General features: G+C 44.2%; 4 protein-coding genes and 1 pseudogene across 4 annotated transcripts; 2 read left to right on the forward strand and 3 right to left on the reverse strand.

Annotated features, from left to right (window-relative positions):
- Positions 252-3,237, reverse strand: LOC109728903 (target of Myb protein 1-like). Its single transcript, XM_020259440.1, has 4 exons — positions 3,113-3,237; positions 1,718-2,324; positions 1,197-1,475; positions 252-702 (listed from the first exon to the last, which is right to left on the reverse strand). Exons 2-4 carry the CDS (start codon positions 2,222-2,224, stop codon positions 397-399), a joined length of 1,092 nt encoding a protein of 363 aa, XP_020115029.1. The 5' UTR covers positions 2,225-2,324; positions 3,113-3,237; the 3' UTR covers positions 252-396.
- On the reverse strand, positions 4,094-4,566 carry LOC109703747 (glutelin type-A 1-like). The gene is made up of 2 exons (XM_020224469.1): positions 4,555-4,566; positions 4,094-4,438 (listed from the first exon to the last, which is right to left on the reverse strand). Exons 1-2 carry the CDS (start codon positions 4,564-4,566, stop codon positions 4,094-4,096), a joined length of 357 nt encoding a protein of 118 aa, XP_020080058.1.
- Positions 4,609-5,005, forward strand: LOC109703748 (annotated as a pseudogene).
- On the reverse strand, positions 6,032-7,960 carry LOC109728904 (glutelin type-A 1-like). Its single transcript, XM_020259441.1, has 4 exons — positions 7,601-7,960; positions 7,213-7,484; positions 6,625-7,104; positions 6,032-6,522 (listed from the first exon to the last, which is right to left on the reverse strand). Exons 1-4 carry the CDS (start codon positions 7,941-7,943, stop codon positions 6,136-6,138), a joined length of 1,482 nt encoding a protein of 493 aa, XP_020115030.1. The 5' UTR covers positions 7,944-7,960; the 3' UTR covers positions 6,032-6,135.
- Positions 9,575-11,635, forward strand: LOC109728901 (glutelin type-A 1-like). Its single transcript, XM_020259438.1, has 4 exons — positions 9,575-9,982; positions 10,073-10,344; positions 10,447-10,923; positions 11,020-11,635. The coding sequence occupies exons 1-4, from the start codon at positions 9,649-9,651 to the stop codon at positions 11,419-11,421; spliced, it is 1,485 nt and encodes a 494-aa protein (XP_020115027.1). The 5' UTR covers positions 9,575-9,648; the 3' UTR covers positions 11,422-11,635.

Here is a 12,015-nt window from a genome sequence, read left to right on the forward strand (position 1 = left end):
TAGTCTTTTAGAATCTCTCCAAATTTGTGTGAAAGCTCAGATTGATTAAATAATCTTATCACTGCCTGGCAGGAAACCACGTGAGTACAAAGATATTGATTCGCCACGAATAATAACCTAAAATATTGAATAGATACAGCACAAAGGAACCGGACTAGTGAAGATTCATACTCGAAATACATGACGTTCCACAAACGATACGACCGGCAGGTTAACACAAAAAGTACCGTATCAAAAAAGGGAATCAGTGCGAAATCGAACAACTGCAGCGTTTTGTATTAGTTAAAAGAAAACGATGGCAAATAAGGCAAATGAGATCCATATCTAATCCAGCTCTTATATATACAACGCCTTGTTAAACTCCACAATTCACTCTACCATGTGCAAATAGGACTCTCACTCTACCTTCTCAGAATCTCTAGATTGACTTGTGGATTCGCTTTCCTTAGGCGTTTGCTGCTCTTTTGCCTCGTCATCTCTCATCAGCCCAGCTGAAGGTCCAGATTCTTTGACAGTGTCACCAGTCTCAGGCAGATTGGCAATTTTGAGCTCCTCATACTTGGCTAGGATTTGTTGGAGCTCATCGTGAAGATTCAGAGCCTCGAACAACATAGCCTCATCGTCGCCTGTGCTCTCTATTATCCTCTGTATCATGGGTTGTGATTCTTTACATTTTTCCAGCATAGAGATTGTAAGATCATTCTGTATTGCCAAAAATAAGCATATTCAAATATACGTAACAAGCAGGTTTAGCAAAGATTAATGAAAAACCACCCTCCACTGCAAACCCATGATTTCATCACATTACCCCACTGCAAACCCATGATTTCATCACATTACCCCATATATAGTAGAATACTGTAGCTTCTCTAGTAAGCTATTTAAGTTTTTAGATGTAGAAATTATTTTCCAGATAAAACAGATTCAATTGATCTAAATCTGTCGAGAAGACATTGATGTTTTAAACATGTCGAATTGCCATTTGCATGTTCATGAAAGATGCGGTCCACTATCTAGCTAACGGATCATCAGTTCATAACTTTTAAATACTTATGGTCAAAATTACCACACCTAGGCCAAATGGTTCTGGAAATTACAATTATAAATACTCTATGAGGAGGGTGTAACTTGAAGTATGTTTGTCGACTTGTCGGAAATGTATTAGTAATTGCGACATGTAAGGCAAACTAACATACCTCCAAGGGCCTTTCTTTCGTTTCAGAGTTCAAGATTGAAGAGAGGATCTCGATACTGTTTCGAGCAACAACAAGAATTTCCTTTTTCTCCTCCGCAGAGAGGCCCCCGCCATGGAAGATTAAATCACCTAAGTCTGTGTTGGGCTGATCGACATTGGGATAAGGATACCGGTCAGGAGGAGCCGCCACATGCGCAAAGTTTTGTTCACCAGAAGAAAGTAATGAACTAGAATTGTCATCATGCTGCGCACTAGCTTGCATTTTTCGTCCCTTCAAACTCTGCATAATTTAAAATTACCATTTTCAGCAAAAGGAGGTTTATATCTCAGGGTCTCAATGACCTTTCTTCTAACATATATCAGAAGAAATAATGACATGACAGTTATAACATATAAACATGAGCATCTACTAACAAACTAGATTGTTACATTGCAAAGCCCATGTTTAAAATCTAGCCTCTCTTTAGTGAAATTGTACTTTAGGAGTTCAGAGTAAAGTCAGAAAAAACTAGCCAGGCTTACCATGTAAGTCTGTCTGAAAATAGGTAGATATGCAAGGTCCTCAGATTCACCCCATGCTTCAATCAGCTGCAAAGCTCTCATCCTATTCCCATGATTTGTTTGTGGATTATCTATCATCCTCACCATTTCATCCAGGACTTTCTCGGAAGCCACCTCCGAAAATATTTTGTCACAATTCATAGCACAAGCCTCCAACAGATCAAGACTCAGCCTCTGACTCACTGCATTCCTGCTAGCAATCTTCTTCTTTATTGCCTTGACCACTTCAGAACCATTGAACTCGTCACTGTTTAGCATACCACAGATCCTCAAATTTAGACCCCAGTTTGGCTCCTCCAGGCTATCTGATGTAGCTTCGTCAACCATTTTTGCCTCTGGCGACTGGCCCTGGAGAATCTCTTTCATTTTTTCACCAACTCTCCTGCCCACCTCTGCACCCCCACTCTTCAGGCGTTCTCCTCCGGTCTTCAAGCGCTCTCCCAGTGCCGCTAACTTGAGCTTATCCATTTGTTAAGCCACCTCAAACTAGAAACCAAAACCAGAGAGGCAACTGATAACGCCCCCAAAGTCTCCCAACCTAGTTCCAACTGTTCGGGTTTGCTGTAATCTGCAGAAAAGGAAACATAATAAAGCCGTCAAAGCTAACAAAGCGCTTCAGCGCTTCAGCCCAGGGAACAATATGGGCAATTACAAATACTTTAATCTATCAAAATAATGCCACTCTAGCCATATCAGCGCAAAAGAATTATATTCATCTCAGATGGTTGGCTCGAACCTGTAGGGTTACAAGCTCCAGCAAAATTCGTTCAACTTTAAACAGTCTTAGTACTTTTATATCATCCTTCGTCCAAAGAAACTCTTCGCACTGATGCGAACAAACGCACAGTGGTCAAAACTAGTCTCCAGAACCTCGAAGACGACAAAACTAAAGCAAGTGCACTACATACAGGAACAAGTGTAGGCCATGAAAGAATAACTCTTGCTGGATCAAGCTAAAGCCTTTATCTTTCCCCATGACAAATCGAAGAATTTGATTATGCTTTACAAACTTCGGCACTTGGCATGCTGTGTCTGAGCAGTGGCATTAGGGTTGATTCAAAGAGATCAAACTGTTTCAAACCATCGTTACCACCCAAAATCACAAATCCCACACAACATCACTTGCAAACCCTAATGCAAACCGATTCCGCACTACTCTAAACACCAAAAATCCGCAAGAGAGAGGCGAAATCACGGTGGGATCACCGCTAACCACGAATCAAAATTACGCGAGACAGGGAAGCAGATCAAAAAAAAAAAAGAAACCGAAAACAGATGGAAATTCCAACGGAAAAATAGAGAAAAAAATAATTAAATCTTAGAAAACGAAGAGAGAGAGAGAGGAGGAGAAGGTACCTCGCGGCGGCGGAGGAGGAGGAGGAGGAGGAGGAGATCGATGGAGCGGACGAGGAGACGCAGCAGAAGGTGTGCGTTGCGGGATGCGAGCGAGCGAATATGACGTGCCGAGGCGGGACTGCGACACTTATTTGGCGCAGCACTTCAAAGGCGGATTTCTGTTGTGTTGACCAGCCGAATTGCACTGCGGCGACTGAATACCAACGCAGCTAGCGGGTTCGGATCGATTGAAACGTTCTGCGTCCTAATTCCGTTTAGCAAACAATCGATCTGTAGATTTTTAATATATTTTATACTCATCTTTAATCAGAACATTAAATTATATTCATTTGGAAAGAGAATCTCCATCATTATTGAATCTAGCTATATGGGACCAAATTCTATTTGATCCTCTAGTATGGATGTTAATCTATCTGCAAATACAACACCAACCAACAAAGGAGAGTGTTTTTTTTTTTAAATATATATATATATATATATATATATATATATATATGTATTTGGCAACTTTCCAATCATCAACTATCTAAGTTTGCACTTTCAACCGTAATTAAAAAGCAATGGGATTATATGGTCGGGTGGTGACTCGCTCCGGTTAGTGAAAACTCCACACAAAATTATTATATAGACAAAATAAGTGATATTATTATTGCATATTTATTATAACCATCCGAAAAACATCCTTCCAGACCAGAGTGGTTATTTTTTTGAGGAAAAGATAGCACGCTACCTATTTTATTAATAGAGAAAGTGAATTAGACTACAGAAGTGAGGCATCTGAGGCCTCTTAGAAAAAAAGAAAAAGAAAAAAAGTGCTTATTTATTTATCTAAAGAGAGCGCGGCAAACAGAAGCATCCACTGCCCTCTCCGCTTGCTTGTAGCATCTCAACAGGTCAGGTTTTCCAATATCTCAAGACATGACTATAACTAAATACAAGATTTTAAACACCTAACACGGTCCTAGGAGTGAAGACGGTCATCTAATCTCCTCTGTTGTACTTGAGCCTTGTAGCCTCTTCTCTGGACAGACGGTAGGTGTTCGCCAGCACGTCCACCGGCATGCCGCGTAGAGCCGAGGCCTTCCCGACGATCTGGTTGACCATGGCGTTGTTGTTGGTCTTGAACGACACCCACTCAAAACTCTCACTTTGTGCCCGCTTCACCACTGCAAAGTTTTGCGGGACGACCAGCACTTGTCCTCGACGGAGCTCGCCGCCGAAGACGTTCCTGCCTAGATTGTTGACTATCTGGACTCGGCCCCGTCCTGCGGTCACGTACATGATGCTGTGGGCATTGATGTTCCAGTGCGGCGCATGGAGAGCATTCTACAAATGAATCATTAGGAAGCTGAACTTAAAGTGTTACTGGCAACATAAAACATTCCTATCATCGTTCGAGTTTGCGTAGACAGTTGCTTGCAGTCAACTTTATCAAAGATTACCCGCAGCTGCATACTATTTAAACTTAGTTTATGGCGCTTGTATTTTGTTTGTAGAATGCTATTCTGGCGCCGCACTGGAACATCAACGCCCACAGCGTCATGTACGTGACCAGCGGGCGCGGGAAGAGTTCAGATAGTCGGAAACCGCGGCCAGACTGTCTTCGACGGGGAGCTGCGCCAAGGTCAGCTCCTGATCATCCCGCAGAACTTTGCGGTGATAAAGCGTGCGGAGGACGAGGGGTTCGAGTGGGTGTCCTTCAAGACGAACGGCAACGCCATGGTCAGTGAGATCGTCGGGAAGACGTCGGCTCTCAGGGGAATGCCGGAGAGTGTGCTGATCATGAACTCCTTCTGCATATCGCGGGAGGAGGCGCGGAGGCTGAAGTTCAATAGAGGGTACGAGATGGCCATCTTTTTGTCTCGCTCCGGTGGGGGGCGGTCCATGGCTTGACTTTCATCAGGGGTGTTCCACGGAATGAAATGGTTGCCACGCATGCGTGGTTGTGTAAGGAAGTTCCGTTGCCGTGGTTTAGTAACTAAAAGCCTGTCTAAGTTAACTAAGGCGGGTTTTACGCACTGATGTGTGTACATGAGATCATAGAAATAAAGTCTTGTACGCGAAGAAAAGCTCTGTAGTATCTTTTACGCGTAATGTTCCACGCTTCTGAGTATATGTAAGGATCAGTCATCAGTGTGCTTAATTTGTATTTCTATAACGTATACTCAGTTCGGCTTTGTTACAGAGTTCACTACTAAATAAAAAAGAGAAATAATATAAAATGATTTCGTTCATTTGAATAGTAGAAAGAGTACCACCTAAAAGCGGCCCTACAAATAATAAGGTATATTCTAACTCATAACATGAATAAAACAAGAGACGAGCTAACAAAATATGTTTGAATGTTTGATATTACTTGTTAATTTATTTCCATTTTGACTAAAAAGAATACCAAAACAAACAAAAATGAGCATTTTTATGTAATTCAAACCAAATGGTTTCAACTTAATCGAATCAAAAATCCAAAATATGGGGTTAACTTTCGAACTTTTGATTTGTCAAATGAGACTTACCCCTCGTTGTACGGACAAATTAAAGAAGCGTTCTTTAATGAATCTTCATTTTGCATAGCAATATTCTTCTTCTAGCCGACCGTTTCTAGAGTAAATGACAAAGGCTTAATGGTTGGTATCCGAGACCCAAATTTGAATCTTAGTTGATTCACATTTTCAGTTAAGTTTATTTTTAAATAAAATAAACGAATCGAATAGCGTGTTATCTATTTCTCAAAAAAAAAAAAAAAAAATCTTCTTCTAAAGTAAAACTGCATGCTTAAATGATCTTGATAAAAGTATTTCATCATACTATTCCTGTTCTATTTAGAAAACTGAAAAGCAGCAAGCAAAATCCGCATCAGAGGACACGACAGATATAAGATCGAATATGTAATTTATTATTGCACATCAACTAAAACGTACAATTAAACTCCTCCGTCGGAGGCTTTATTTCTTTCAATCTACAGCCTCTTCTCCAGCAGCAAGCTACCAGTCACTAATCTTTTTCATGGGCATCGCTTAGTAACTCTAGAAAGGCCCTTCCTGGGACCTGGGAGTGAAGACGGTCATCTGGTCGCCCCTGTTAAACTTGAGCCTTAGAGCTTCTTCCCTCGAGAGGCGGTAGGCGTTCATGAGCACGTCCACCGGCATGCCCCGAAGAGCCGATGCCTTCCCTACAATCTGGTTGACCATGGCGTTGCTGTTGGTCTTGAATGAGACCCACTCGAACCCCTCGCTCTGCGCCCGCTTCAGAACTGCGTAGTTCTGCGGGATGACCAGCACTTGCCCGCGACGGAGCTCGCCGTCGAAAACGGTTCGGCCCTGGTTGTTCACTATCTGCACTCGTCCCCGCCCTCCAGTCACGTACATGATGCTATGCGCGTTGATGTTCCAGTGCGGCGCATGGAAAGCATTCTGCGATCAAGCAGCATAACTTTTTTAGTGTAAGTTAGCGAATTTTGTGAACAGTGTCATGCCTAGTATCATGCAGGGACTGACTCACTCAGAATCGCTTACCCTACGGAGGACACCCCTCTCAGCGCTCATTTGGATTAGGTTGAGAATGGGGAACTTCTGGCTGTTGAGGCTGGTGATCCGGCCGCCTTGCGGAGTGTAGACATCGGCACGCGTCGGGTCGTTGATGTTTTCTCTGGTCTTCAGCGCGCAATACATCTCCTCCAGTCCATTGCATTGACCGCCCTTCCTTCTCTCCTCTCTCCCCTCGGAATACTGCTCATGCTGTTCTTCTCTTACTGAAGGCCTTAGAAACTGAAGTCCATGCCGGACTCGGACGATTTCGCCTCTGCGGTCGTCCTGGCTCTGAAGCCTCCTTGCTACCTCTCTATTGACTCCGAAGGCCTCAGCCAGCAAGTCAGGGTTGAACCCGCTAAGGATGTTAACCCCTGTCTGCTCTTCGTATTGTCCTTCATACGTTTGTTGTCCGAACGATTCCTGCCTTCTCTCGCTACTCCGATGGCTCCCGGCCAACAAGAATTCCTGTCATCTCAGAACAAATTACGTAAAGATGTGTCAAGGACAGACAGCGTTAAGATTCAGCTAGGTGTAATGAGTATGAGGTGGATTCTTTTTAATCTCCCTACTCACCCTACGACGAGGGTCGAGTTGGTTCGCGCTGTTGCTCGTGTCGAAGACGGTAATGGCGACGACAGGCGTGTCACCGTCGTTGTAGCACCAGTTGGCTACTCCGGCAGGCAGAGCGATGATATCGCCCTCGCGGAAGCGGTGGACCTTCTGGTGCTCGTCTCTGAATCTCTGGCTTTGCCCGCCGCCTTCCTCTCTCTGCTGCTGGGATTGCTGCTGGAAGGATTGGTATGTCTCCGGGCAGCCAGGGAACACCGTGCCTGTTATACCTCTTCCTGCAACCAATGATGCATGCAACATACATAACACAAAACTATCTAGTCATACGACGTGTATATATATATATATAAAAGAATTAATATATAATAAGGAGAGCGAGTGAGCGACGAGCCTTGCAGAATGTAGACAAGACAAGGAGCATTAGAGTAGGAAGGCAGGAGGAGGCCGCTGGGTTCGATGACGCGGCGTCGTATGGAAACGCCGGCACACTGGAACTGCTCGTTGCTCTGGTCGAAGAACTCGGTGAAGCCGGCTTCGGATTGAATGCGGCGTGCCGGCTGCAGGGCGTCTAGCCTCTCGAACCGGCACTCTCTCTGGCCTCGGAACCAGTGGTGGCTTTGCCAGGGGCTCTGTTCTCGGCCTTGGTCGCACTCGAGCTGGGCGAAAGAATTATGAAAGAGGAGGAGGAGGATCAAGCTTAGAGATAGGCCGAACAAAGAGGAGAGAGTCGCCATTAATTGCTTCTTTAGGCTGATTTATGAGCAAATTGAGTTATGATTCTGTGCGGAGAGGGGTGAGGAATGAGGAGGGAATTTATAGGGAGAGAAAAGTTGCTTCGGTTTGGATGCGTGTGGTGGAAGTGTATGTTGAAATACCACGGGCGGTACATCATGGTTTGCGAGGTCGCGTTGCCGCATATTGTAGGTTTCTTGTGTCACCAAGTTCATGTGAGGGTGTTCTAGTTTCTTCCTCTGCAGTAGTAGCAGTAACAGTGTTGGATGCTATAATGTGGTCGAGATTCGGAATCAGAGTCTACGCGAAGCAAATTTAACTAGAGTTGGGATAATAGTTTCATACTTCGGATGCACATTGAATTGGTTGGTAGCATCAAACAAACTAATACACATCAGCCCAACCCAAGCACTGCGTGAGCCCTACGATTAATGGACTCATACGCGCCGCATACTGCATGTTTAAGCACGATGAAAAACTGTACTGTACTGCAGTGGTGCGTGCGGAAAAGTTTTACGCACTAAGTAAGAAGCTCATCGGCGGACTTAGTCACGAATGCACCTAAGCATTTACCCTTTTTTGCTTCTCTACTTTCAATTAATTCGGCCGTCTTGCCCAATTATTTGCAGTCTCTAATTGTGTAAATCACATTTTGGTTTATTTAAAAAAGGATGGAGATTAAAATAAGAGATGAAATGAATAGGAGGATGCTTGAGCCATTTGGTGAACCAGGATCCTACTAAAGCCAACCGAGTAATGACTTTGAAAGTACTTAATTTCACAAAATAAGATATTACCGCAAATTAGTGCTTGCAAAATATAAAGAAATAGATGAGGGAAGGATTTCATATGAATAGAGCAATGATTAGGACAACTAGTTTAGTTTGTTTAAGTACAGCTTTTGTGGGGAGTGATTTTATGGCAAGTTTTGAAGGACGTATGTAAATTCATATTATATGTTTGGTTCCAGCTTTTATGGTGAGTGATTTTATGACAAGTTTTGAAGGACGTATGTAAACTCATATTATATATATGTTTGGTTCCAGTTAATGCACTTTCGCTATTGTGTTTATCATGGAACATTTTGGTTAGAATTTACCTCCAGGTTAACTCAACAAAAGCAAATATTGCGGTCATTTATTAAGAGGAGAGAAATTCTCAATTTGGAAAGGAAAATGAAGTGCATGCAGCCTCTTTTTTCTCTATGAAGCCATCCTGCTGCCACCTCTTTTTTCCTTTTTGGCTTGCTTCCTCTCGTGCGCGAACCTCACGCTAATGTTTCATCTCCCACGCGGGACCATCTCTGTTTACCATGCAAAAGTTGCTTTAATTTGGTACTATCTCGGTGAAGCCAACAGTATCAATAAAAGCAACTGTATAAGCCTCTCCTGAGTGACGTAAAACCTCTCAATTCTCCAATGCCTGCTTCTTTCTCGTGCGTGTGCAGGGTTTTTGCTACGTATGCTCTTGCAAATTTTGCTGCCAAGCGGCATTTATCGTAAACAATATGCGGCGACACGAGCGTGAGCAGCGATCCCATGGGTCACGCTTCGCATGAGTGGCTGACGCAACTTTCGTCCTATGTTACCAACCAATTTGGTGTGCATCCAAACCTATGCTTCTTTTCCCTGCCTATAAATAACCCTTCCAATTCGTACCTCCCTCCTCACACTGAACTAGCCATACAACAATCAGATCTGCATTGCTATGGCAATTACTAATTCTGCTATGCTTGCGCTCTCTCTTTCCTTCCTCCTCCTGTGTCATGGCTCTCTGGCCCAACTCGGTCAAGGGCAAGAAACGAGCCCGTGGCAAGGGCAATCTAGGTTCAGAGGCCAACAGGAATGCCGGTTTGAGAGGCTAGACGCCGTCCAGCCCACACGCCGCTTGCAGTCTGAAGCTGGTGTCACAGAGTTCTTCGACCAGTTCAATGAGCAGTTCCAGTGTGCCGGCGTGTCTATACGACGACGCATCATTGAACCCAGCGGCCTTCTTATGCCTTCCTACTCCAATGCTCCTCGTCTTGTTTACATTGCCCAAGGCTTGCCACTCAGCTTATTAGTCTAACATATTTGCTTCCTTATGTTGAACGTAAAAATCTCAAATTATCTATGTTATGCTGCGTATACAGGAAGAGGCATAACAGCAACGATATTCCCGGGCTGCCCGGAGACGTTCCAGTCATTCCAGCAGCAGTACGAGTTGCAGAGGGAGGAAGGCGGGAGCCAGAGGCAGTTGTTCAAAGATGAGCACCAAAAAGTCCACCGCTTCCGTGAGGGAGATATCATTGCTTTACCTGCTGGAGTTGTCAACTGGTGCTATAACGACGGTGATACACCAGTGATTGCCGTCACTGTCTTCGACACGAGCAACAGTGCCAACCAACTCGACCCTCATCGTCGGGTGAGTAGGAAGATTCATCCAACTTTGCGTTACTGCATGCAATCGGATCTTAACTATTGTTCGGCAACTAATTGGTGAATCTTTCTATGATTTCAATTATAGGAATTCTTACTAGCTGGTAGCTATCAAAGTCGGAGAGGGCAGCAAGCATACGAAGGGCAATCACGCGAATGGCAATTTGAAGAGCACACAGGGGCCAACATTCTTAGTGGGTTCAGCCCTGACTGGCTGGCCGAGGCCTTCGGAGTCAATAGAGAGGTAGCAAGGAAGCTTCAGAGCCAGGACGACCGCAGAGGCGAAATTGTCCGAGTTCGGCATGGACTTCAGTTTCTAAGGCCCTCAGTAAGAGAGGAACAGCACGAGCAGTATTCCGAGGAGAGAGAGGAGAGAAGGAAGGGCGGTCAATGCAATGGACTGGAGGAGATGTATTGCGCGCTGAAGACCAGAGAAAACATTAACGACCCGACGCGTGCGGATGTCTACACTCCGCAAGGCGGACGAATCACCACCCTCAACAGCCAGAAGTTCCCCATTCTTAACCTAATCCAAATGAGCGCTGAGAGGGGTGTCCTCCATAGGGTAAGCGATTCTGAGTCAGTCCGTGCATGATACTAGGTATGACACTCTTCACAAAATTCACAAACTTACACTAGAAGTTATGCTGCTTGATTGCAGAATGCTTTCCATGCACCGCACTGGAACATCAACGCGCATAGCATCATGTACGTGACTGGAGGGCGGGGACGAGTGCAGATAGTGAACAACCAGGGCCGAACCGTTTTTGACGGCGAGCTCCATCGCGGACAAGTGCTGGTTATCCCGCAGAACTACGCAGTTCTGAAGCGGGCGCAGAGTGAAGGGTTCGAGTGGATCTCATTCAAGACCAACAACAACGCCATGGTCAACCAGATTGTAGGGAAGGCATCGGCTCTTCGGGGCATGCCGGTGGACGTGCTGATGAACGCCTACCGCATCTCGAGGGAAGAAGCCCTAAGGCTCAAGTTTAACAGAGGGGATCAGATGACCGTCTTTACTCCCAGGTCCCAGGAAAGGCCTTTTAATCTAGCCCTGCCATGAAGAATGAAGGAATTGTTCCCATCTTGCTTCTAGTGGGAGAGGCTACGGATGGTTTGGTTTTGTAACGGCTAGAGATCTAAATAAATAAATAAATCTAAATAAATCCTCTGCGGCAAGAGGCTTTGATGTTCGCCTCATCAATCACTATGTAATAATGATATCACATTTTATCTATGTTGCGGTGCAGGTTTTCAGCATACTTTAATGAATCATTGAGGGTTGATTAGGTTTTGATCATAACATGCCATGGAAAATCCTTCAGCGTCATGAATAGTATAATGTACTAATAAAATAAGCAGATAAATAAATCTAGGAAGAGAGAGTCATTTCAATTTACAAATTTAGAGGCTTTGGCTAGCTAGATTAGATCCTCTGTTTCCTGGTTAAGATTATCCTACAATACACGAAAGGACGTTTGTTGTACTTATTACCACCTATAAACTATAATGAATGGCTAAATTCATTCATCAACGATGCTTAAGCATTAAATTCTTCTGCTTATTGCTTGCAAGGCACCCAGTACGTACTAAGAATGAGCCAAACTCGTATTTTTGCAGTGTGCTATCTCAGCATTATTCAACAAACATAACAAAA

The sequence above is a fragment of the Ananas comosus genome, linkage group 25, assembly GCF_001540865.1.
Source record: "Ananas comosus cultivar F153 linkage group 25, ASM154086v1, whole genome shotgun sequence".
Lineage (NCBI taxonomy): Eukaryota > Viridiplantae > Streptophyta > Magnoliopsida > Poales > Bromeliaceae > Ananas > Ananas comosus.